The sequence below is a fragment of the Gallinula chloropus genome, assembly GCF_964237585.1.
Source record: "Gallinula chloropus genome assembly, chromosome: 1".
Taxonomy (NCBI): Eukaryota; Metazoa; Chordata; class Aves; order Gruiformes; family Rallidae; genus Gallinula; species Gallinula chloropus.
Window position 1 is genome coordinate 2,018,712 of NC_140085.1, and position 26,517 is coordinate 2,045,228.

Sequence of the window (26,517 nt, forward strand, 5' to 3'; positions counted from 1 at the left end):
GATGGGCTCTGGAGGTCCCTTCCAACCCCTGTGATTCTGTGATTCTGTGAGTCTGTGACATGGTAGAATCCCAGCCTGGTCTGGGTTGGAAGGGACCCCAAGGCTCACAGTGTCATTCTGCATGGGTGGGTAAGGGGACAGTGGCTGCTGTCATCTACCTGGGCTCATGAAAAGGGTGGGGGGGCTGGGGGGGGGGCTGCAGCAGCTGCAGGAAGGTGAGAGCAGCCAAGGGTTGTCTGAGGGAGGTTCCTCTTTAGCTGCACTTCTTACAATAACTCATAGCCATTAACTCACTGCAGAGGGGGGGTGATCTGGGCACCCAGATGGGTGATTTGGGCAACCAAGGTCCCTGGCAACACCCTCAGGGTGTGGGGCACCAGGCTCAGGGCAGCAGTTTGAGCCTGGAGCAGCCGGTACTGAGGGACCCACTGGGATCTGAGGTCCCCAAGCAAGACTCAGCAGTTGCTTTAGGCTCTCAGTTCCTGGGGATCTTGTCCCTGCAAAGCTTCATTTGCTGTGGAGTTGTTATCCCAGGAGGGGCTGAAACAGCAAATGAAGCCTCCTGACACCAGCACTTAACCATTAACTGGGAGCTGAGTGCTCCAGCTTCACCCAGGAGACCTGGTTTAAAAAAATACACAAGAATTTAAGTGATTACTGTGGACTTTCCAGACTCTGGTCATGTCTCCATCACTGCAAAAACCCCAATGTGGCATTAAAATCCCAGTCATCATTTCATGCTTAGCACACCTTTAAACCTCCCCCACCTCAGAGCTTTAATGGCCATGCTTAATTCTCCAGCAGTTACCAAGTGTATATATATCTATATATCTATCTCTATATATTTCTAATTTAACAAATCATCTTTCCCCAGATTCTGGCAGCCATTCATTTAATAAATCCTCATCATCCAGGCTCGACTTTCATCAGCTCAGAGATTTCTGCTCAAAACTCTTTTGCCTTTCATTAAAGCTGGTGTTTATTAATGCTTTCCATCTTCCCTTGGCACCTTGCAGCCTGGCTCACCATGGTAGGGCAGAGAGAAACAAGGGATGGGGTTTTTTTTTTTCATTAAAGCAAGAAGGGAAAAGCCTTGAACTCCTGCAGGAAACACAATGAAATCCTTGTCACTTCCAAGGTGTTAAAAAAAAAACCCCACCCCTTGCTTCTGCTCCTCAATTAAATGAGAGGGGCAGGAGAGGGATAAAGATGTCTCTGTAAATCACTTGGGAGCCACACAGTTCATTTCTGTTCAGAGGCTTTCATTACAGCAATCATAAATCAGAGGTTGGAGCCCAAGAGGCCAAGAAGGTGAGATTTAGTGATTGGGGGGAGGGAGAAATTTGGGAGGGGAAGAGCTTGGGTGACACAGGACCATTTCTTTTTGCTTCCAGCACAGCCCAAGCTCGCAGGTCTCTGCTGGCACCCTTCCTTCTTTGAAGGTTCTCCAAAGTTTGCTGGAAAATTTTAGTATTTGTTATATTTTTCTCACTTCTTTATAGTCACAACCAGGTGGCTTTCACCCTTTGCACCCCCTCCTGTCCCTGAGCAGCTGGAAGATGGATGCACGGACCCTGCATTGACCAAAGGACCTCAGCACAGGGTGTGGGTACAATTAATTCATCCCTTTCCAGCCTGAGAGGGAGGAGGTGAAGCAGGAGCATCCATTAGAGCCACAGAGCCCCATTTCCCATCTAGGAGGTGCTGGGGACCAGCCAGGGAAGATGTAGGTGACATTGTCTCTGCTGGGAAGATGCCTGTTCCTTCTATCAAGACAGGAGGGGAGGAAGGAGTCCTTGGAGCATCATTCCTGCTGTGCTGGAGGCTGCTTTGACCTTTGAGGAGAGTAAGAAACACCCCAACATGCCTCCATCAGCCCAGGCTGCATGCTTGTTGGTAGATCTCCATCCTGAGAGCCTGGAAGACACCACAGCTCATTGAGTGTGGTTGGTTGTGAAGGTCACAGCCACACACAGGCTGTGAGTCAGTGTTTCAGCCAGCCTGGGGTTGTATCAGCTGGGTACAGTCACACAAAGTGCAGGCACTGGGGGTGGGCAGTGCTGCATCATGTCCTGCCTTGGAGGAAGGCAGAGAGCAACGCTCAGAGCCAACCAAACATCAAGTGAGGTAAGGGGAGGAGAGCAGTGTGGTCCTTCCAGGTCCCCACAGGGGACTAAAACCAGCCCCAAAGCATGGGAGGAATACAACTCCTGGCTCCTTTTGAACCCCACAGAGTCTCTGACAGGTGGAAAACCATCCTTCTTCTGCTGGAGGATTTCTGATGGAAGCCCCCCCCTCCTCAGGGACAAGCTGCCATGAGCTTCTGTACTGTGACCAGCCAGGAAAGCACTGGAGATGTGGGTCTCCAGAGAAGAGCTACTGCTACCTGAAGGGAGGGTGCAGAGAGGTGGGTGATGGTCTTTGCAGCCAGGGGCCAGGAGCTGGGCCAAGGGGCAATGGGCTCAAGCTGCCCCAGGGCAGGGTCAGCTCAGCTGGGAGGGCAAAGTTCTTCCCTGGCAGAGTTGTGGGGCTGTGGCACAGGCTGCCCAGGGAGGGGGCTGAGTCCCCAGCCCTGGGGGTGTTTAACAGGGGGGAGATGAGGTGCTCAGGGATCTCGATGGTCTTAAAGGTCTTTTCCAACCCTGGGATTCTGTGATTCTGAATCTCTTTTCTAGAAGGACCCTCAGCATGGGGTGGTTTTTATCACTGTGGAGCCTTCATGCCTCTGTCATGAGTGTTGATTTACACCTTCATGCTTCTACTTGCTCTGAGGTATGAGCAGGGATAAAAATGCAGGAGCTGCCTCCTCCTCCTCCTCCCCCCAGGAGAATGAAATTCAGTCTCAGCTACGGGGGCTCCTCTCCCTTCACTTTATAGGAGGCAGGAAAAAAAATAGCTCAGAAGCTTGAAATATTTCATGAGGGTTACCAAAAGGGTATGTCCAAGGAGCAAGATTGAGTGTGGAGCTTGTGCAGGGTCTGCAGCACTGAGCACCCCAGGGGCTGAGTGTCAGGGCTGCCTCTGCACCCTGGGGTGCTTGCTTGAGCTCCAGCCCTGCAGACCATGGGGAGGAGGAAAAGCAGCTGGTGATAGAAGAACCAACTGGTAAATGGGGTGAGGAAACCAAAACAGCTGGTGAAGTGATGCCATAGAAGTGTGGGGTTGAGACCTGGGAAAGACAGAGAGAGTGGTGAGGGGCTGGAACAGGCTGCAGGTGGTGGATGCCCCATCCCTGGAGGGAGCAGAGGAACAGGAGGGGAATGGGCTTGTTAAAGGGCAGAGACTGGCAGGACAAGGGGGCTGGAGTGAAGCTGGAGGAGGGAAGGGGGAGATGAGAGATTAGGGGGAATTTCTTTGCAGAGAGAGTGGTGAGGGGCTGGAAGGGGCTGCCCAGAGAGGGGGTGGGTGCCCCATCCCTGGGGGTGTTCAAGGCCAGGTTGGCTGGGGCCCTGGGCAACCTTGTGTAGCTCCAGGCCTGGAGGTTGGTGTCCCTGCCTGTGGCAGGGGGGTTGGAGCTCTGTGATCCTTGGGGTCCCTTCCAACCCAGACCAGTCTATGATTCTGTGATTCCATGAAAGACCCAATGTGTCTCCTTCAAGCCCTTCACCAGCCCTCCACTGAGTCAGGGAAGAGAAGCTGAGTATCACACTGAGTGGCAACTCTCCTCACCCCCACCGTGGCACTGCTAAAACCCCCCCAACTATAATTCACTTTGACAGCTGCCAAATTAGCAGCATATTATGCAGCACATTCAATTAGACAAGCTCCTGAGGGAGGAGGCAGAGGTACAGGGCAGCCAGCAGCTGCTAGGACACGACATGGTGCTTCAGGAAGGTATTTTTAGAAATGGATGTGCACATTCTGCAGAGAACTAACCAGCCCTTTGGTCAATGCTGGCAACTATTCCCTGTCTGTTTGCAGAACAGACTTAAAAATACAGTAATAAAAAGGTGTGGTTGCTGGATTTGCAGTGGGCTCACCAGCAAGTCAGGCTTGTAGAGTGCTGCACATGGGACATAACAACCCCTGGCAGTGATACAGGCTTGGGGGAGACTGGCTGGAGAGCTGTCAGGCAGACAAGGACCTGGGGATGGTGGTTGCTGACTGAATATGAGCCAGCAGTGTGCCCAGGGGGCCAAGAAGGCCAAGGGCATCCTGGCTTGTATCAGAAATAGTGAGGCCAGTAGGGCTGGGGAGGGGATTGTGCCCCTGGGCTGGGCACTGGGGAGGCTGCAGCTGGAGTGCTGGGTCCAGTTCTGGGCTCCTCAGCACCAGAAGGACATGGGGGTCCTGGAGCGAGTGCAGAGAAGGGCAACCAGGCTGGGGAAGGGGCTGGAGGGCAAATCCTCTGAGGAGCAGCTGAGGGAGCTGGGGGTGTTGAGCCTGGAGAAGGGGAGGCTGAGGGGAGCCCTTCTCCCCACCTCCCCTGCCCTGCCAGGAGGGTGCAGAGAGGTGGGCGATGGTCTCTGCAGCCAGGGGACAGGAGCTGGGCCAAGGGGCAATGGGCTCAAGCTGCCCCAGGGCAGGGTCAGCTCAGCTGGGAGGGCAAAGTTCTTCCCTGGCAGAGTTGTGGGGCTGTGGCACAGGCTGCCCAGGGAGGGGGCTGAGTCCCCAGCCCTGGGGGTGTTTAACAGGGGGGAGATGAGGTGCTCAGGGAGCTGGTTTAGCACAGGACAGGGATTGGTTGGACTTGATGATCTTAAAGGTCTTTTCCAACCTTGTGATTCTGTGAAGCTTCTACCAAAGGTTTCCACCTTCTAGGGTTTCTAGGGCTTTCTAGGGTTTCAGTGGAGGAGAGAAGCAGGGAGACCAAGGCCAGAGTATCAAACCAAACCAATTTGTGTGTATTTTTAAAAAAACACTGCTACTAATTTGAGGATCCATCACGTCTCTTGCTCTTGTTTTCTACCAAGCCAGTAGCAGGTTGCCTTGGCTGCCTGTGTGCTCTGCAATTGTCCATGGAGCTCATCAGATTGCCAGGACCAGCAATTTATGAGCCTATTTTTGCAGCTCCTGGAAGTCTTCACTGAGCTGCACACCAAACCTTTAGTTAGCCAACTTCATATCCTCTCCTTCAGGCACAGGGCTGTGTTACACCACCGTTCCCTTACGTCTAACATACACGTCATTCCTTAATTCAGCCACTCCTTGTCCTGCAGCACCTGTGGTGTAACTGCTACTACTCTGCTACTGGCCTGAGGGAGGAATCAAGATAAAAAGAGCTGCCTGTTGATTCCCAAAACTCTTTTGCATCAGCACAGACTCCTCTGCTTCACCTCAAAGACTCAACTTGAATGAGGGGGGTTGGACCCAATGATCTCTGGAGGTCCCTTCCAGCCCCTATGGTTCTGTGATTCTGTGACCTTTGAGCAGAGATGCTGCTTCTGGTCTAATTCCTGTAAAAAAACCTCTCATGAGACAACAGAAATCAGTGGAACCTCTCTCTGCCTTGATTTACTGATGGGTAACACGGAGCTACGACACAGCACACATGGTCATAGAATCATAGACTGGTCTGGGTTGGAAGGGACCCCAAGGATCACAGAGCTCCAACCCCCCTGACACAGGCAGGGACACCAACCTCCAGGCCTGGAGCTACACAAGGTTGCCCAGGGCCCCAGCCAACCTGGCCTTGAACACCTCCAGGGATGGGGCATCCACCCCCTCTCTGGGCAGCCTGTTCCAGCCCCTCACCACTCTCTCTGCAAAGAACTTCCCTCTGATATCTCATCTCCCCCTTCCTTCCTTTAGCATGGTTCCATCCTTGGGCTGGTAAAGCCATTCACAAGGCAGCAACCACAGTTAGAGATTTTATTGAATGTTGAATGTTTAGTTTTTTAAAAAAAAGGGAAATTAAACAGCTTGTTATAGTCCCCTCTGTAAAACTCAAGACTCAGAGACTTGTTTGACTATGACTAACTTAAGGTGTTACCCTGCTGTAATCCAAACAGGCTTCCTGCCAATAAAAACAGAGTTCCCTGAAACAGCCCCACTTTTATCTGCCAGTCTATAAATATATAGGCACCAAGTTACAAGTTCTGTACTTTCAGCCAAAAATAAACACTCCAAACTAAAACCCATGAACTGCAAAGCTTCACAGTCTGCTAAATGAAATGTAAATATTACGTATCAGCAACCCAACGGCACTTCTGTGTTCAAACTCAGCCAGATGTTCTGTGTTCAGGGTGCAGTAGGCAAAGGGCAGGTCAGCAAAGGGCTGTTCACAGAATCACAGAATCACAGGGGTTGGGAGGGACCTCCAGAGATCATCAGGTCCAACCCCCTGCCAAAGCAGGGTCCCTAGGACAGGTCACACAGGTCGGTGTCCAGACAGGGCTGGAATCTCTCCAGAGAAGGAGACTCCACATCCCCTGGGCAGCCTGTCCCAGGGCTCCCTCACCCTCACTGGGAAGAAGTTCTTCCCCAGATTGGTGGGGAACTCCCTGTGCTCCAACTTGAGGCCATTGCCCCTTGTTCTGTCCCCACAGACACTGAGCAGAGGCTGCCCATGGCCCTCTGTGTCCCACCCTTCAGCTCTTGAGAACCAGTGATCAGATCCCCTCTCAGGCTTCTTCTCTCCAGGCTGAACAGCCCCAGCTCCCTCAGCCTTTCCTCCCAGGGGAGATGCTCCAGGCCTTTCATCATCTCTGTCCCTCCTCTGGACTCTCTCCAGGAGATCCCTGGCTTTTTGATCCCAGGGAGCCCAGAACTGGACACAACACTCCAGGTGGGGCCTGAGCAGGGCAGAGCAGAGAGGGATGATCCCCTCCTTTGACCTGATAGCAACAGTCCTTTTGCTGCACCCCACAACAACACTTTTGATGTTGCATTCAGGAACCTCATAAATAGTGTTGGGAATTCGATCTGAGGTCGAATGGGAGGGAAGACAAGGACCTGAGTATTTCACTGAATTGACTCTGGCAAATGCAGCTTCTCCCTGGTAAGCTTAAAATCCAACATCCTTCCATGCAAGGTCCTTATCCACTGGATTGTGTGTGTAACCTCCCTGAACGTGCCACATCTGGAAGTGTTTGAAAGCTCAGGGCCCAAGAGCTGAGTGTGAAATAGGAGATTCTCTTCAAACATTATTGTCTTCATATTGGTTAGGCATTGGAACAGGTTACCCAGGGAGGTGGTGGAGTCACTGTCCCTTGGGGTCTTCAAGGAAAGACTGGATGAGGTACTCAGGGACATGGATTAGTGAGTAATGAAGGTGTTAGGGGGATGGTTGGACTGGATCCAACCTTAATGATTCTGTGATTCTGTCTGATCCAAAGGCAAGTGAGGTAAGCAATACTCTGCTCCCAGATGAAGAAATTATTTCTTTGCACACCTGGGAAATAAGAGCAACGTATTCATACTCCACCTGTAGGCTCAGCTCTATACAACCAAAATTGAGATGCAATTCCTGTGCTGGAGAGCTTAACATTTACCACTGGTCCTGTAAATACAAGTGCTTTGAATAGCTGTGCTGTACATGGCTTAAGGTGTACAAGGCTTTTGCAGGATCGTCAGACTTCAAGCAGAGGAAATTCAGGACAGTTCAGGGATAACTTGAGATGTTTTGGTGTGTTTTACACAGAAAAGGGGTAACTGCTCTAAGGGAAGAGTGGAGAGTTGAATGTGAAGTGTTCTTGGTTTGGAGAATGGGGCAGGAAAGGAAGTTAAAGTCACTGATGTGACTGTGGTAGCACCCAACACCCACTTATTTTCCTGACATACGTATGTTCCCAGACTACAGAGCACAGCAAAGCCCTGAACATGAGTTTCTGCATTAGTGTTCAGGAGAAAACTGATTCACCTGCACTGACCTGCTCTGCCCTGTGCTGGGGCGGCCTCAGCTCGAGTCCTGGGGGCAGGTTTGGGTGCCACAGGACAAGAGGGACAGGAAACTCTTGGAGAGTGTCCAGAGGAGGCAGCCAGGATGGGGAAGGGTCTGGAAGGGAAGTCTCCCCAGGAGAGGCTGGAGGCCCTGGGGTTGTCCAGCCTGGAGAAGAGGAGGCTGAGGGGAGACCTCCTGGGGTCTGTGGCTTCCTGCCCAGGGCAGCGAAGGGGCAGCGCCGATCTCTCTCCTCTCTCTGGGGCCCAGGGCTGGAACCCGAGGGGCCGGCGTGAAGCTGCCCCAGGGGAGGGTCAGGGTGGCTGTTAGGAAGAGGTTCTGTGCTGAGAGGGGGGTCGGGCACTGGCACAGGCTCCCCAGGGAAGGGGTCCCAGCCCTGAGCTGGGCTGAGGGCAGGAAGCGCCTGGCCGATGCCCTCAGTGCCACCTCTGACTGGGCTGGGGCTGTGTGGAGCCAGGAGTGGGACTGGATGGGCCTTAGGGGTCCCTTCCAGTTCAGAAGATGCTGGGATTCTGTGACTGTGCTGCCTTCCTAACTGAAGTGAGTTGGGATCACCCCTGGCCCTGTGTGTATGAACCACAAGGTACCTTGTACATATTCATTAACCACGGTGCTGGTAAAGCTACTCTCACCTGTGAAACAGCAAAACCTAACAAACTCATCAGCATCCACATCAATCAACCACACAACCAGCTATAACAGCCAAAGCAACTGCTGCAGAGGTATTTACAGAGGCAAAGGGGCTGTGAAGAGCCCTGTGGGACTTGCTGAAGGCACTCAGAGGTGGTGCAGTTACTTGGTGGCAGCCAGGTACCCACCTTGCTGAACTGTGTTGGCAAAAAACCCACTCAGGTTGAAACTGGAGCTTTGGCTGCCTGAACTCCTCCTGAACCCAGGCCCCAGAGCACTGGCTTGCTCTTTGTTCTGCCAAAATCAATGACAAAAACCTGATGCCTCGGAAGAGCTGTTGTTCTTCAGCTTGAGGATACAGCAGCTGCTTTATGGAATGGAAACTGCTTAATAAAAGGCTGAGCTGTTTTACAGGCTTCACTGGAATTTAGGGCCAGGCTATCTGAATCTATCTATTACTTACTGTAAGCTGTGTTGCTTCAGCTCATCCTATTTAAACAGCAGAACCCCCTTGGTCACATTCTGAACACGGATGATGAGGTAAAGCAGAGCTCTTCCATGGACATGACTCCACACTGTGGCAAGTGAGATCTTTTGTGCAGGGAAAGACCTCTGATGAGCAAACACCCCTCCTTGGGGAAAGCTGCTTGGGCAAAGGGACCCCACTATCTGTTCTGTGAGGAGATGGTAATGAAACTTAATCAGGACAAACATTAACTCAAGTGTTTTATTTACTTGCCAGAGCTCTGCTCCACATACAGACAACCAAATCTTTGCCTGTTACCTACAGCTTCAGTTAGTGCTCAATCTGTCTAATAATTTTTTCTGATGACTGCTTCCTAGGTTGTTTAAATACATTTGCAAATCAACAAATTATGTCTCATACCTTCAACCCCCCCCATTTTTTATTAAAAAAAAAAGTATTTGCTACTAGTTTTCACTCCTGACTTAACTCTGAACACTTCACAAAACTCCCTCTTCAAAGTAATTCAAAGTACTAGAATAGAGACAATATTACCAAAGGCCCTGATGCTTCCACACCTCAATTAAATCTATAATAAAAGAGAGAAATTAATGGAAGATATGGTCATGTGGCTGTTAGGAAAAAGTCTATGCCATTTCCCAGCTGAGAGTGCCTGGGGAAATAATTTCTAGCTTGGGGAAATACAGAAATTACTTTTTAATAAAGTTATAAATAAACAACTTTTTTTTTTTGGAAGGAAACTTAATCAGAAATGGATTTCCAGCTAATATTTGATAGACTTTGCTTTGTTGAAGAGGAATATATAAAAATCAGTATTCATGTTAGAAAGATTCAGTGTAGAATTGAGATCCAGACTTGGTTGGTAGAGACCATCAAGGGTTGGTCCTCTTCTTCCCAGAGGGGATTGGAGGTAGGACAGGTTTGGAGTGGGAGCTTGGCCAGTTGATAAGCTGAGGCACGTGGGAAGAACCAGTCTTAGACTTGCTGTATGCTCTTTGAAGGTTGTCAGTGGGGAGTTCAGTGTCTGTAGAAATTATAAATAAGAAGCACTAAGGGTATTTATTTCAATTAAAAGTCAAAATTTGCTACAAAGCTCCAGGTTTTTACTCAGAGAAACTGGCTACCACTGGCCTGGACAGGTGCAACCTCTGCTGGGTAAAAAACTGTCTGGATGGTCAGGCCCAAAGAATTGTGAATGGAGCTAAAAGTGTGAGGCCAGTCACAAGTGGTGTCTCCAGGGCTCAGCCTTGGGGTCTGTTCAATGTCTTTATCAATGACCTGGGTGAAGGGGTTGAATGTTCCCTTGGTACATTTTCAGACAACACTAAGCTGGGAGGAATTAAGTGTTGATATGCTTGAGGGTAGGGAGGCTTTTCAGAGGGATCTGGCCAGGCTGGAGCCATGGGCTGAGCCCAATGGGATGAAGTTTAACAAGGCCAAGTGTTGCACTTGGGACATAACAACCCTGTGCAGCGCTACAGGCTGGGGGGAGACTGGCTGGAGAGCTGTCAGGAAGAGAAGGACCTGGGGTGTTGGGTGACTGCCAACTGAACATGAGCCAGAAGTGTGTCCAGGTGGCCAAGAAGGCCAATGGCATCCTGGCTTGTGTCAGAGCCAGCGTGGCCAGTAGGTCTGGGGAGATTGTGCCCCTGGGCTGGGCACTGGGGAGGCTGCAGCTGGAGTGCTGGTTCCAGTTCTGGGCTCCTCAGCACCAGAAGGACATGGGGGTCCTGGAGTGAGGGCAGAGAAGGGCAACCAGGCTGGGGAAGGGGCTGGAGGGCAAATCCTCTGAGGAGCAGCTGAGGGAGCTGGGGGTGTTGAGCCTGGAGAAGAGGAGGCTGAGGGGAGCCCTTCTCCCCACCTCTCCTGCCCTGCCAGGAGGGTGCAGAGAGGTGGGCGATGGTCTCTGCAGCCAGGGGCCAGGAGCTGGGCCAAGGGGCAATGGGCTCAAGCTGCCCCAGGGCAGGGTCAGCTCAGCTGGGAGGGCAAAGTTCTTCCCTGGCAGAGTTGTGGGGCTGTGGCACAGGCTGCCCAGGGAGGGGGCTGAGTCCCCAGCCCTGGGGGTGTTGAACAGAGGGGAGATGAGGTCCTCAGGGATCTGATTCAGTACAGGGCAGGTACAGTTGGGACTCAAAGGTCTTTTCCAACCTGGTCATTCTGTGAAGTGGTTTCCCTGCCATCCAAATAAATCTACTATCATAACAGTAAGATACACAGCCTGAGCAGAACTGTTCTTTCAGAATATGTCTCAAACCTTTCAATCTGTCTGCTCCATTTTCAGCTCCTCTTGGATCCTGATGCTCAGCTTTGGCTTCTTCATTGAGATGAGTCCGGGAAACAGGGGTCCTAACGGGCTGAGCTTCAGCAGCAGGCACACCAGCTGAGCTGAGAAATAGTCCACTAGCAGGACCAGACTCTCTGCAGCTGAGGGGAGAAAATGATTCATGCTTTGAAACAGCGATAAAGAAAAGCACATGCACTGGGTCTGGCAGTATGATTGATGTTGCAGGCACACAACTCAGCTGAAAGTCAGAAATAAATCCAAGTTCATCTCAGTTAGGCAAAGTTTTTTCACACATTACAATGGTCTCAAAATTTCTGGGGCTAGCAAACACATCTACTACCTCTCTCAATTTTGGGGTTATTTTTTTTTGTTGGTTCCACTCATTGCACAGACAGGTACAATAAAGAGATTGATGCCACACAGTGAATCAGCTTCTGATCTGGGATCAGAACTCAGAAGTTCTTGTTTCCAAATCTGTGGTTCACCACTGCAGGTGATGTTCTGTCTTGGTGAGTAAAAGAAAATAGGAATTGCCTTGAAAAGAAATGTTTCTGTAGCACCTCAGTGACAAAACAGACCATGAGTAGCCATTTACCAGTGAGTAGTACCCAAGGCAACTCTGATCCATTATTTTGTTGCAGAAAATTGAGTCAAAGCCTTGGCCTGAGTGGTTTGAGACCCTGACAGTGATAATGACTGTGTTGTAGCTTTCATGGAATCATAGAATGGTCTGGGTTGGAAGGGACCCCAAGGATCACAGAGCTCCAACCCCCCTGCCACAGGCAGGGACACCAACCTCCAGGCCTGGAGCTACACAAGGTTGCCCAGGGCCCCAGCCAAACTGGCCTTGAACCCCCAGGGATGGGGCACCCACCCCCTCTCTGGGCAGCCTGTTCCAGCCCCTCACCACTCTCTCTGCAAAGAACTTCCCCCTGATATCTCATCTCACCCTTCCCTCCTCCAGCTTCACTCCAGCCCCTTGTCCTGCCAGTCTCTGCCCTTTAACAAGCCCATTCCCCTCCTGTTCCTCTGCTCCCTTCAGGGACTGGAAGGTGCAATGAGGTCCCCCCACAGCCTTCTCTTCTCCAGGCTGAACCAGCCCAGCTCCCTCAGCCTCTCTTCATAGGGGAGGTACTCCAGCCCTCTGATCATCTTTGTGGGTAAAGGCTTCCCATTTCCTTCTACATACTATCAATTTACTTCAAGAATAGTAAGTCAAAGACCTTGTTTGATATGGAGAGATCAATAACTACCTGTTTAATGCAAAATCTTAATATATTTCTGGAGCAGTACTGAAGACATTTTGTAATGTCTCTCCATACAGAAAGAGCTGTTCTGGTCTAGGTAAGAGAAACTGATTCATAGATTTACAATTCTGGGGGGAAATTCAAAGCTTATCTGCCCTGACCTTATCCATGGTGTAGGCCAAAAGAATTTCATCCTGTAATTCTTGCAAGGAGTATTTTAGCTTGTGAGTATACTGTGATTACAGTGTTCTGGGGAGCATGAAAGAAAGACTTTCAGTGGTAGATTAATAAATCCATACAATAATAAGAACAGATCATGAATAATGAGATAAAACAGTGTGGCACTCTCATAAGAAACAGGTAATTATCTTCTCACTAGATGTACTGGCTAAGTCTGTGAGATTTTTGCCATTGCCTTCAAGGTAAAGGAATATTATATCCTGTAATGTACTGAGTGCTTGCAGCTTCCTCTGAGGTCCACTGCATCCAAGGATGCTCATTAAACACTAAATGCTCTAGCCAAGTGCTTAACTCTAGTCATAATCTTATTTTAGCTGCCTGTAATATGCATCAGACATAAATGTGGTGGAGATAAGAAATTACTAGGAGTAGTAAATCCAGGTTCAGTATAAATAGCAGCTTGGATTCTTCAACATCTATTCCAATTTCTAAAAGGCTGACTACTTCTACCTTTGCTTTGGAGAACAGTCACACATATGTCTAAAAAAAAAGGTTCAAAATAAATATCACAAGGTCAGAATTAACCCCCTGGGTATCTCTAGCCACAACTATATGAATGCACTGGGTTAAAATCCAAACCCCTAAGGTATTCAACAAAAAACTTGGTTGCCTTTACTCCCTGGCTGTCCCTTTCTTAAAGGAAAGGGTTGGTTGATGATCTCTTGAGGTCCCTTCCAACCCCTATAATTCTCTGATTCTTTGATTCTGTGAAGGTAAACCATGGGAAATAATTAACACACCACTTGGTGTCAAGGGAATGTAGTGTCATAGGAAACCTTTAATTTCATTAAGGTTTATTGTGAAACTACTCCATAACATCAAAAATAAGTGGGAAAACTAGAGTTTATGAAGTCTCTGCCATCCAGATGTCCAAGGTATTTGGGAGAGTTGGGGCAGAGGAGCTGAGAATCTACCTCTCCTTTGTGCTTTTGGCAGGTGACCTGTAACTGAGTTTGGATAACCTATCTTCAGTCCTTCCCCTGAAAGCCTCAGCACAGAAAAGAGAACTATAGGAGGTGAAGGAGGTGTGTGTCCTGACTTTACTATGAGGACAGGCTGAAAGAACTGGGGCTGTTCAGCCTGGAGAAAAGAAGGCTAAGAGGGGGGGTCTTTTTAATGGTTATCAGTATCTGAAGGGTGGGACACAGGGGGAAATGGGCAGCCTCTTCTCAGTGTCTGTGGGAGAGTTCAGCTTCCAGCAGAGGAATTAAAAAAATCCCTGGAAATTGGCATGGTGCTTTCTTTTGTGAAATCAGGAAAGACTGGGTTGTAAGAGTTTACTTCCCAGGAGCAGGCAATAACTGTGATCTTAGCAATGAAAAGAAGCCATGGATGTAATTACAAACTGTCCTGCTGAAAACTGCAGGTCAGTGGGCAGACAACCAACCAAACCCTTTAATTTTCACTCTTGAATAAGTGCAGTCAGGGTAACCTATTTCACTTGTAGACCAGAAGTAACCAAACAATTGAATCCAACAAGTGTTAGTGATCTGAAGAATAAGGATGCTGCTTTCACCACAGCTCAAGTTAAATAAAAACTTCCAGATTTGAGAAATAAAACCAAAAAATCTTGGGGACATGGATATAGTGTTGCCTAGTGAGATATCAGAATAATTGTCAGTCCCTGATCTTGGAAAGCAATATTTCCTTCATTCTCTGTGCCTGAAGGGCAATATATTCATGCTCTTACCCCTTGGCAGCTTTTTTGAGTTTAATCTTCCTTCAATTCCAAGTGTTGAAAGCATAAAATCGGAGAGAAAGGAAAAAAGAAAACATTAAACCACCTCAATATTCAAACAAAATCACTACAGGCTTTAATTCAAAGCTTCAGGAATGTTGGATGTTTTTTTCACCAATATTTCATGAGGGATCTGGAGTATCTCTCATATGGGGAAGGGCTGAGAGAGATGGGGCTGTTCAGTCTGGAGAGGACTGAGAGAAGATCTGATCACTACTTCTCAATATCTAAAGGGTGGGGCTCAGGAGGATGGGTCAGTCTGTGTTCAGTAGTGCCCAGGGAAAGGACAAGAGGTGATGGGCACAAACTGGAATAGAGGAAGTTCCATCTAACTATGAGGAGGAACTTCTTTCCTGGGAGGGTGGCAGAGCCCTGGGCCAGGCTGCCCAGAGAGGTTGTGGAGTCTCCATCTCTGGAGACATTCCAACCCCATGATCCTGTGCAGCCTGCTCAAGGTGATCCTCTGGCAGGGGGTTGGACTAGATGATCTCCAGAGGTCCCTTCCATTCTGTGGGATGTCTCTGATGCAGGGTGGATGTATGACACACCAGCACTTCCATCAATCACTCCCATAAACAAATTTCTTCCAAACTTCCCACATTTCCCTTGCAACTCGATCTGACAACACAACTCCATACAATTTTGCTGTAGGCCACACTCAGAGAGAAAATGAATCAGATTAGCAGTTTTGCTTTTTCTCTCCCTCACAGTTGTTTTTCCACTGTGTTATTAACAGTGCTAAATGAAAACACTGCTAAAGTCAAAACACCCAAATGTGGTGGAGTGGAAAGACATATTTATTCCCATATGTGAAGGGTAAGACCTTTACAACTCATCACAGCTTCACACTCATTTGAGTTAGAGGTCTTGATTCATACTGGTAAGGACAGATGATGCAGAATCCCTGTGTAACCTATTATGCACTCAGTTTCTCTCACACATTCACTCTGTTCCCCTTCAGCACACTCCACCATGGCACAAATACTCAGGACAAATGAATCTGCAGAGGCCTAGGGTTTCAAACTTTTTACAGCACGCTAATTAACTCCTTGTAATTACAGTGTCAGGTAGTGCATCACATAGGGGGGACTGGAAGTCTCTCTCTGATATAAAAGGAAGGCTGAGATTTTTTTCTAGACATCAAGTTTAGCTAAGAATTCTGCTTAACAGATGAGGAATAAAATGAAATGGGTTGAAATCTCTGCTCATTCCTGGGTATAAAAAAGCCAGGGATCTCCTGGAGAGAGTCCAGAGGAGGCTATGGAGATGATGAAAGGCCTGGAGCATCTCCCTGTGAGGAAAGGCTGAGTGAGCTGGGGCTGTTCAGCCTTGAGAAAAGAAGCCTGAGAGGGAATCTGATCAATGGTTCTCAAGAGCTGAAGGGTGGGACACAGGGGGACATGGGCAGCCTCTGCTCAGTGTCTGTGGGGACAGGACAAGGGGCGATGGGCTCAAGTTGGAGCACAGGGAGTTCCCCCCCAATGTGGGGAAGAACTTCTTCCCAGTGAGGGTGAGGGAGCCCTGGGACAGGCTGCCCAGGGGGTGTGGAGTCTCCTTCTCTGGAGAGATTCCAGCCCCATCTGGACACCGACCTGTGTGACCTGTCCTAGGGACCCTGCTTTGGCAGGGGGTTGGACTGGATGATCTCTGGAGGTCCCTTCTAACCCCTGTGATTCTGTGAGTCTGTGTGAAATCTGGTGAAGATGTTCAGCATTTCTCATTGGTCTGACCTGGGGTGAAAAGCTGCCTCATGTGTGTTTAGGAGGTTATTTAACAGTGATTTTTTAACAGACCTGAAAACACACAAGTGAAAAATACATGGTATGGTATGTTTAAACACAGCTGGGAAGGTACCTTGGTTTGTGTGGGTTGAGAACAAGACACCAGCCATGGGACTGAACCCACAATCAAATTCAAGTCTACCCACAGCCATTTGGCACAGACACCAGCTCATGCTACGTTGCAGCTTTCAGATGAGTATTAGGGTAGGTTCCCAGGAATGAGCTACAAGCACACACCTATTTCCTAGTGTGGATGGGGGATCTGGTGTGTTATGCTTCCCTGGGTCATGCTGTGTGGCATCCGGCTGCTTCTGTGTATCCCATCTGGGCATGAGATTACACCAGATGGCCAGAAGAAGGGAGAGAGGGGGAAAAAAAAAGCTTATCCAGGATACTGCATAGAAAGGCCACAGTGTCACTTGCCACAACAACAGAGAGGCTTGTTGGCAGCCAGAGCTCAGCTGTACTTATGAGACAGGACCATCAGAGTAAATCACAGACATCTTGGAAGAGGAATGCAGAGCAAGTCAGGAAAATATAGCCTGCTTCACAGCTGAAGGCCTAGAAGACACTGAAGATGTACCCTCTTCAAATCATCTGCCCTCATGTCTCCACAATCTTTAACTGAGACAGGCATTGTCTCCCTCCTGTACCTCAGAGCCTGTTTAGCTGTGGTACATATAAGTGAGGATGTTCATCACTCATGAGAAGAGATGCTGGACAAGATCTGAAACAGCAGCAAAGGCTGAGATCATAAGAGAAGGTATTACAGAGCTCAGTATCCTGATCAGGTCTCCTGTTATCATGAAGGAGAGATGAATTGGAAGATATGACATCACCCACAGCCTCCCAAATGATATTCAACAGTAACTATGGTAATCCTCTAATGAGAGAATGAGAAATAATTCTGATAGCAATTTGTCTAAAAAATATCTATCACTCAAATTCTGGTTTTCTACACCTGGACCAAGTTTCTTTCAGCATCTTTTTCCCTTCAAACATCCTCTTGACAGAAAGCTCTTGAAATTCCCTTTTGTATGTAGATTATGGTGTCTAAATTAAGCCATTCCCATGAATGACAAGACTTTGTTTTATGCTGCAGTGACACATGTTTGATAAGGCTGTTGATACAACACACGAGACAACTGTGTTAGCTTGGGAAAGGGTTTTAGACCTCACATGTTGAAACATGAACCTTCATTTCACCCTAAGAGGGTGCTGACTCAGGAACTGAACTCACCGGCTCCCTGGGTTAAGTGAGGGGAAGCTCTGGTCTTGGGTGACATTCCTTCCATCTGAGAGCAGTGAAGCCTGTGATGTTGGTTCCAGTAACTGTTGATGGGAGCTGCTCAGTGCAGGAGTAGCTGCCAGGTCCCTAAATTGATAGAAAATGAAAATAAAATGCTTGTTACATGAATTTATATACTATGGAAGCATAATTAGTGCTGAGTGAGTTCACAAGACCTGTTCAGATAGAGGGACAGCATTGCCTCCAGAAGCAGCAATTAGCATTGGGAGTAGTAAGCCAGACTCTGTTTGTAGCCAATAGAGAGGAACAGTCACAACTATAGTATAAATAAACTTATAAAAGCTTAACTAAAATCCTAGAGGAGGGTGGATGATCTGTTCTCCACTGAGACACAGCAATACAGGGCTACTTGTTCAGATAGAGGCATTTTGATTAAAGACATCCAAAATCCAGTGAGATGAATCCCACCCCTTGTGGCAAACTCACAAGGTGAGAATTTTCCCCCCCACTGCCATGCGTAACATCTACAAAGAACATTCCTGGTACTTGCAGTATTGATCACTTGATTTATAGCCTTGAACCACAGAGCTAAAACCAAAGAGAAAATTTCTTCACAGAATCCCAAAGTTGGAAAAGGCCTTTAAGATCATCGAGTCCAAACATCCCTGTCCTGTGTTAAACCAGATCCCTGAGCACCTCATCTCCCCTCTGTTCAACACCCCCAGGGCTGGGGACTCAGCCCCCTCCCTGGGCAGCCTGTGCCACAGCCCCACAACTCTGCCAGGGAAGAACTTTGCCCTCCCAGCTGAGCTGACCCTGCCCTGGGGCAGCTTGAGCCCATTGCCCCTTGGCCCAGCTCCTGGCCCCTGGCTGCAGAGACCATCGCCCACCTCTCTGCACCCTCCTGGCAGGGCAGGGGAGGTGGGGAGAAGGGCTCCCCTCAGCCTCCTCTTCTCCAGGCTCAACACCCGCAGCTCCCTCAGCTGCTCCTCAGAGGATTTGCCCTCCAGCCCCTTCCCCAGCCTGCTTGCCCTTCTCTGCACTCGCTCCAGGACCCCCATGTCCTTCTGGTGCTGAGGAGCCCAGAACTGGACCCAGCACTCCAGCTGCAGCCTCCCCAGTGCCCAGTCCAGGGGCACAATCCCCTCCCCAGACCTCCTGGCCAAACTATTTCTGATACAAGCCAGGATGCCATTGGCTTTCCTTGCTGCCTGGGCACACTGCTGGCTCATGTTCAGTTGGCAGTCAACCAACACCCCCAGGTCCTTCTCCCAGCAGCTCTCCAGCCAGCCTCCCCCAAACCTGTAGCGCTGCTGGGGGTTGTTATGTCCCATGTGCAGCGCTCTGCACTTGGTGTAGTTAAACCTCATCCCATTGGTCTCAGCCCATGGCTCCAGTCTATTCAGGCCTTCAACTCAACTCAAAAAAAACCCCCCAAAAGATTGCAAGTTATAAATTCTCCTCTCAGTGATGCCTGCTCTTGCTTACTCCAGTTCTTTCAGCAACGTTTAGATGAAATCAAGAAGTTAATCATTAGCTAAAGGCCTGATGTGAATGAGACTTCAGCCCAACCCTGTATTTATTACCCTCAAACGCACCAACAAGCAGTGAAATTATTCAGAGCAAACCGTGTACATTATATTAGGCAACGAGACATCAAAATGCCTTTAATTACACCTGCACACAGCCACAGGCAGAAAATAAAGAGGCCAGGTTTTTGGCTATTTGGATTTAAGGATCTAAATTTATGTAGGTAACCCTGTGGGACTGCAATAAATAAACCAGGTTAGATTCTTGTGTGACACCACTTTAAAAATTTTCTGACACATCTGCAGGAAAATTGAGCAATATATTTCAGTTTGGATTAAGATATGTAACTAGGAGGTTAAGCATTAAAATATCTGCTAGTATTTATAGACAGACAAGACATTCCAAACATCTAGTACCTCAGGAATTTCTTTGCATGTATCATTTTTTTGGCATCATATATTTCATAGAGTTTAGATTCACTCCAAAGTGAAGCAGGTTTCTCATTCTCTGCAGCATCACTGCTCAAAACTTTTATTTTAAAGCTAAAGGAGGGAAGGTTTAGATTAGATATCAGGGGGAAGTTTTTTACAGAAAGAGTGGTGAGGGGCTGGAACAGGCTGCCCAGAGAGGGGGTGGGTGCCCCATCCCTGGAGGTGTTCAAGGCCAGGTTGGATGGGGCCCTGGGCAACCTTGTGTAGCTCCAGGCCTGGAGGTTGGTATCCCTGCCTGTGTCAGGGGGTTGGAGCTCTATGATCCTTGGGGTCCCTTCCAACCCAGACCATTCTATGATTCTATGATTCTATGATTCTATGATAAGCCAGCCGAGCTGCCTCTGCCTTCTATTCCTGGTCCACAGCCACCTATTTACACTCCAGGTCTTCTCTCAGCATGATGCCAGCATGAGGGGTTCTTCAGAGAGTGAGGAAAAAAACTGAGCTGGCTGAAAACAACCACCTTTTTGTTTGGCAAAACCTGCTCTGTACCTTTATCCCATTCATCACCAAGCTGCACGACACCGGAGCCAGCGGCAGCACAGAGTGGGCAAGGGAAGAAAAGGAAAGGGCAGGAGAGTATCAGCCAGCACTGCCACTGAAGAAATACTGAAAGTTACTGAATTCTTCCTTGTTGTGTGAAAAAAATAGTGTCTGGGGGCAGGAAAGGGTACTTTGAACTGATAGCCCTTGTCAGCCACAGAAATCAGTACAAAGAAGGAAATAAAACAATGATTTAGTGGAGCTACTCATATGTTTATACAACTAAAATCTAGTACAATAGCTAAAAAATACCTTCAAGCAACTTGTTGTAGAAACTTCAAGCTAATTGTATGGGTATTTCAGTTTTGTTCTTTAAAAATGATAATCACCTGCTTGTCTTAGTGCTTCAGGTTACAATTCCCTCACTGGAACAAGGTTTCATTCAATACCAACTCCATCCAGCATGGCAACCATGGACCATCTTCTTGTATTTCCCAGTGCAATTTGAAATTAATCATAGAATCATAGACTGGTCTGGGTTGGAAGGGACCACAAGGATCACAGAGTTCCAATCCCCCCTGCCACAGGCAGGGACACCAACCTCCAGGCCTGGAGCTACACAAGGTTGCCCAGGGCCCCAGCCAACCTGGCCTTGAACACCCCCAGGGATGGGGCACCCACTCCTTCTCTGGGCAGCCCCTTCCAGCCCCTCACCACTCTCTCTGCAAAGAACTTCCCCCCAGTCTCTCGTCTCCCCCTTCCCTCCTCCAGCTTCACTCCAGCCCCTTGTCCTGCCAGTCTCTGCCCTTTAACAAGCCCATTCCCCTCCTGTTCCTGGGGTCCCTTCAGGGACTGGAAGGTGCAATGAGGTCCCCCCACAGCCTTCTCTTCTCCAGGCTGAACCAGCCCAGCTCCACTTTAATGAACTTCCTTCTCTCTACCTGCCCCATTTTGCTCCAAGAAGTCATCTCCCAGGGGTAGGACAGGCAGAACAGAATGCATGCTTGCTTCTCCCAGCCACAGGTCCACAACTTGACTTAATTCAAACTCCACTGGTAGATCAGGGTAAAAATTAGGCTTTACATCAGGGAAATAACTGAAGTAGGGGCAGGTTCTGCTATGGCAGCAAGCTTACTACATGGAGATTCATCAGCTAAATCCCTCCATAAGGCTAGATGCATTACCAGGAAAAAGAAATCATATTTTTTTGCATAAACAGCAGACTGATTAAGTGGAAAAGGATATTTATGCACTGCTGCTGACAATGAAAATAAGGCAAATATTTATCATGCTCTAAATAAAAATTCATCAGGATGAAGCTGATAAGGCTAAAGCCAGAACAGAAGGCAAGAGGGTTTTTTAAACTGTATTTTAAATGGGTGTGATCTATACTATTGATGTAGTCAAGTTAAAAGAGAAATAAAAAACCTGCAGAGAAAATGTAGTTTGAAAGAAAATAACTTAAACTGTGGATATTCTGTAGGAGAGAGAAACCTGAGAAGCACTAAAGCTGAAATGGATCTAGACATAACAATGAGATGAGATGTCAAATCTGGGAGTTTAATACAGTAATGGCTGCAAGAAAAGATTGGTGTAATTTTTGAGAAAACAGTGAAATATCGTGCCTCAGATGCAGTCTCCAGTGTCTTCTCTTCCAGGGACACTTGAAATACTCTGGGCTGATGAATTTTGAGACTCAATTAATGACTTTGAGTGATTTTATTGTAACCCTACTGAAGTTACTAAGCATAGACTTACAGAGAGAGATGAAAAGACATCACTATATATATATATATAGTTAAAGAATGAACCATGGAAAGGTATAAAGCAAGATAAAAGTCTAACTACCCCACAATTATTTGGATGCTGGTGCCAGTAGTACTATGAATAATGACATAATGAATTACTTTGTGTCACCTCAGTCACACAATCTGTGTGCAAATTCCTTGCTTAGCCCTTGATAAAAGCTAAAGAAAGCCACCTCATCACCTTAGACTTCCTACAGGCTGTGTTCACAAAGATGGTCATCACAGCTAAGATGGCATGGAGTAACTGTTTAAGTTACTCAAGACTCAGGTCCATAGTTACATGGAATCCCAGACTGGTCTGGGTTGGAAGGGACCCCAAGGATTATATATTTCCAACCCCCCTGCCACAGGCAGGGACACCAACCTCCAGGCCTGGAGCTACACAAGGCTGCCCAGGACCACATCCAACCTGGCCTTGAACACCCCAGGGATGGGGCAGCCACCACCTCCCTAGGCAGCTCCTTCCAGCCCCTCACCACTCTCTCTGGAAAGAACTTCCCCCTAATATCTTATCTAACCCTTCCCTCCTTTAGCTTTAGTCCATCCCCCTTGTCCTGTCATTATCTACCCTTTTAAAATGTTGATTCCCCTAAATATTGAAAGAAATATTGAAAGACAGATCCATCAAAGCCAAGGTGAGTGTTTCCTCAGTGAAAGCCCATCTCTTATGGGTATTTAAAGCTCAATCCAATGCTGTACAAACATGCACAACAGAACAACCATACACTTGCTGCTGGACTAGACTATATCCCCTAATGAGTTATCTCAGTTATCAGGTTCATATTAGACATTAGGAAAACATTTTTTACAGAAAGAGTTGTGGGGCTGTGGCACAGGCTGCCCAGGGAGGGGGCTGAGTCCCCAGCCCTGGGGGTGTTGAACAGAGGGGAGATGAGGTGCTCAGGGATCTGTTTTAGCACAGGACAGGGATGGTTGGACTCGAGGATCTTAAAGGCCTTTTCCAACTTTGGGATTCTGCGATTCTGATTCTGTGAACAGTTTGCACTGCAACACTGAATCAAACTAAAAAACATCCAGCAAAACACTGGTTTCCATTTTTCTTCTTCTTTCAATATGATTTAAAATTAAAAAAAACCCCAAAACCCTCCAAGAAACAAACCCAAACAAAAGAATTTTTCTCTAATTAAAGATCTGGAAAATATGCTATTTTTTTCCTAGAGACAGTTTAATTCAGCAGGTTTTCTCCTCTCCTCTCCTCTCCTCTCCTCTCCTCTCCTCTCCTCTCCTCTCCTCTCCTCTCCTCTCCTCTCCTCTCCTCTCCTCTCCTCTCCTCTCCTCTCCTCTCCTCTCCTCTCCTCTCCTCTCCTCTCCTCTCCTCTCCTCTCCTCTCCTCTCCTCTCCTCTCCTCTCCTCTCCTCTCCTCTCCTCTCCTCTCCTCTCCTCTCCTCTCCTCTCCTCTCCTCTCCTCTCCTCTCCTCTCCTCTCCTCTCCTCTCCTCTCCTCTCCTCTCCTCTCCTCTCCTCTCCTCTCCTCTCCTCTCCTCTCCTCTCCTCTCCTCTCCTCTCCTCTCCTCTCCTCTCCTCTCCTCTCCTCTCCTCTCCTCTCCTCTCCTCTCCTCTCCTCTCCTCTCCTCTCCTCTCCTCTCCTCTCCTCTCCTCTCCTCTCCTCTCCTCTCCTCTCCTCTCCTCTCCTCTCCTCTCCTCTCCTCTCCTCTCCTCTCCTCTCCTCTCCTCTCCCTTCCCTCTTTCCCCCTTTCTTTCTCTCTTCCCCTTTTCACTTTCCCTGTCAACCTCCAGACTTTGTCATTGGAATGATTTTCATCAACACATCTGGTATGTACAGTCGGTGACTGCATTTGTACAGGCTGAAGGGAGCTGAAAGGTGTGAACTTTTCCATTCCCTCTGATGATTGCTGATTTAGGTACTTTAAATGTCAAAGCTGAGAGCCTTTTCATGGCAGGTAGAAAAAGCCAGCAAAGATGAATTCAGATTTGTAAGATTTACATGAGAGGAAGGTAGGAGTGCCACAAAAGATCAATCAAAGGGGGTACATTTTAACACCATCTTTGCAGGGCTGTGACTATGAGGAGAAGGAGGAAGAGAGACAGCCAAGACAGGATCCATTTTCTAAAATTTTCCTTTTTTTTTTCAAAAAAGAGGAAGTAGAATCAGCTTTCAGTAGTTCTATTTTAAACAGAGAGCCACAGAAGATGTACTGCAGCAACCAGCCTTGCACTGAGCGGGGCTGTGACTTTCCAACACTACTAGTAGTGCTAAAAAACATGTCAGAAACTGTGAGCAGCCAGAAAAATGATCCTCTACTGCTCTCACAGAGAAGACACATATAATAATTTCATAGTTTTAGACAAGTTATTTGTGGATGACTCTGCCTCATACATTTTTGGTGTACATTTTGGGACTGCTGCAACCCAAGTCAAATGACAGACACTGTGTGATATATGTGGAGGGGTAGATTTAAAGTGATAGAAAGGAGAGTTGTCTATGAGCTTTGCAATCCCTGACAGTTTCTAATCATTCATCCTTAAGGATGAATTAGAGGGCTGGAGCACCTCCCCTATGAAGAGAGGCTGAGGGAGCTGGGCTTATCCAGCCTGGAGAAGAGAAGGCTGTGGGGGGACCTCATTGCACCTTCCAGTCCCTGAAGGGAGCAGAGGATCAGGAGGGGAATGGGCTTGTTAAAGGGCAGAGACTGGCAGGACAAGGGGGATGGAGTGAAGCTGGAGGAGGGAAGGGGGAGATGAGATATTGAGGGGAAGTTTTTTACAGAGAGAGTGGTGAGGGGCTGGAGGGGGCTGCCCAGAGAGGGGGTGGATGCCCCATCCCTGGGGATGTTCAAGATCAGGTTGGATGGGTCCCTGGGCAACCTTGTGTGGCTCCAGGCCTGCAGGTTGGTGTCCCTGCCTGTGGTAGGGGGGTGGAGCTCTGTGATCCTTGGGGTCCCTTCCAACACAGACTAGTCTAGGATTCTATGATTTTTAAGAGCAGTGGGAACGAAATCTTAAACAGGTATTTTTTGTTTTATTGCAAAGGACATAAACCATTCTATATTACCTTTGGAACAGCTGGACATATGCACTGGGTCCCCTCCCTGATAGAGCCTGACGTGCTGCAGAATGACGCCTTTGGAGAGAAGCTTCTTCCTGATAAAGAAATACGATCATCTTTATACATCAACTTAAAAGTATATATTGTAACTTAATTGGCTGTGATATTCTTTCTTGCTAAGGCTCTAAAGTGTGTGCATTTATGTAGTCTGGGAAGATAGCACAGCTATATAGTAACTAACAAGGTGCTAAATATGATTCACCGATCTACACAAACCAAATTTTGGTCTGAAATCTTGCTGACTTGGAAAAAATGAAGATCTTCATTCTCCAGTAAAGCTTCACAGTAGTCAAGATGTTCTGGGCTCCCTGGGATAAAAAAGCCAGGGATCTCCTGGAGAGAGTCCAGAGGAGGGCTACAGAGATGATTAAAGTCCTAGAGCATCTCCCCTGGGAGGAAAGGCTGAGGGAGCTGGGGCTGTTCAGCCTGGAGAGAAGAAGCCTGAGAGGGGATCTGATCAATGGTTCTCAAGAGCTGAAGGGTGGGACACAGGGGGACATGGGCAGCCTCTGCTCAGTGTCTGTGGGGACAGGACAAGGGGCGATGGGCTCAAGTTGGAGCACAGGGAGTTCCTCCCCAATGTGGGGAAGAACTTCTTCCCAGTGAGGGTGAGGGAGCCCTGGGACAGGCTGCCCAGGGGGTGTGGAGTCTCCTTCTCTGGAGAGATTCCAGCCCCATCTGGACACTGACCTGTGTGACCTGTCCTAGGGACCCTGCTTTGGCAGGGGATTGGACCTGAAGATTTCTGGAGGTCCCTTCCAACCCCAATGAATCTGTGATTTTGTGACATGCAGGATACAGGGAGGAATATCTACAGACAACCACTTTTGATGCATCCCAACCTGCCAATATATCGAAGTAAGGATAATTCCAGCTATGCTGCTGTGTTAGAATTTGCTTCTGGTATATCTTAAATACCCTGTCTTTGTCTCTAAATGTGCCTTACCAGCTCTCTGCCAAACAAATATTCCTTTCTCAGAGCAGGATTACCTTTTGCAAATTTCAATTAGTTAAAATGACTTTCTACAATAAACATATTGTGATTTTAGCAGGCTGCAAAGTGTGCTCCCAAGTTTTAAGGACGTGTTAATTAACAAGTGGTGTAGGACAATGTAATTTCTCAGGTCAGACCAATGCAGCACTACAGCATACTTAAAAAATAAAACATAAATCACAGAGCAAAGTAATTAAATCCTGCTTTGTTATGAACATTGATGGCTATCAATTGAATAACTTAACTACATGTCTAACAGGTCTTTTGTCATTGTGTGAGCAGTGAAAGAGAACATAGTTAATCATAGAATCCCAGAATCCCAGAATCATAGAATCATATAATGCTCTGGGTTGGAAGCGACCACAAGGATCACAGAGTTCCAACCCCCTGACACAGGCAGGGACACCAACTTCTGGGCCTGGAGCTACACAAGGCTGCCCAGGGTCCCAGCCAACCTGGCCTGGAACACCCCCAGGGACGGGGCACCCACCCCCTCTCTGGGCAGCCCCTTCCAGCCCCTCACCACTCTCTCTGTAAAAAACTTCCCCTCAATATCTCATCTCCCCCTTCCCTCCTCCAGCTTCACTCCATCCCCCTTGTCCTGCCAGTCTCTGCCCTTTAACAAGCCCAT

The 26,517-nt window shown here is 48.1% G+C and overlaps 1 protein-coding gene across 1 annotated transcript in view; it reads right to left on the minus strand.

Moving 5' to 3' along the window:
- Nucleotides 1-9,826: 9,826 nt before the first annotated feature.
- The window catches only part of LRGUK (leucine rich repeats and guanylate kinase domain containing), a gene marked incomplete at both ends in the record, with an annotated part of 61,146 nt that continues 44,455 nt past the window's right edge, over nt 9,827-26,517 (minus strand). Inside the window, 4 exons of the mRNA XM_084279231.1 lie at nt 9,827-9,978; nt 11,209-11,378; nt 17,485-17,619; nt 24,839-24,927. Of these exons, the coding sequence (XP_084135357.1) occupies nt 9,827-9,978; nt 11,209-11,378; nt 17,485-17,619; nt 24,839-24,927 (546 nt within the window). The remainder of the gene's footprint in view (nt 9,979-11,208; nt 11,379-17,484; nt 17,620-24,838; nt 24,928-26,517) is intronic.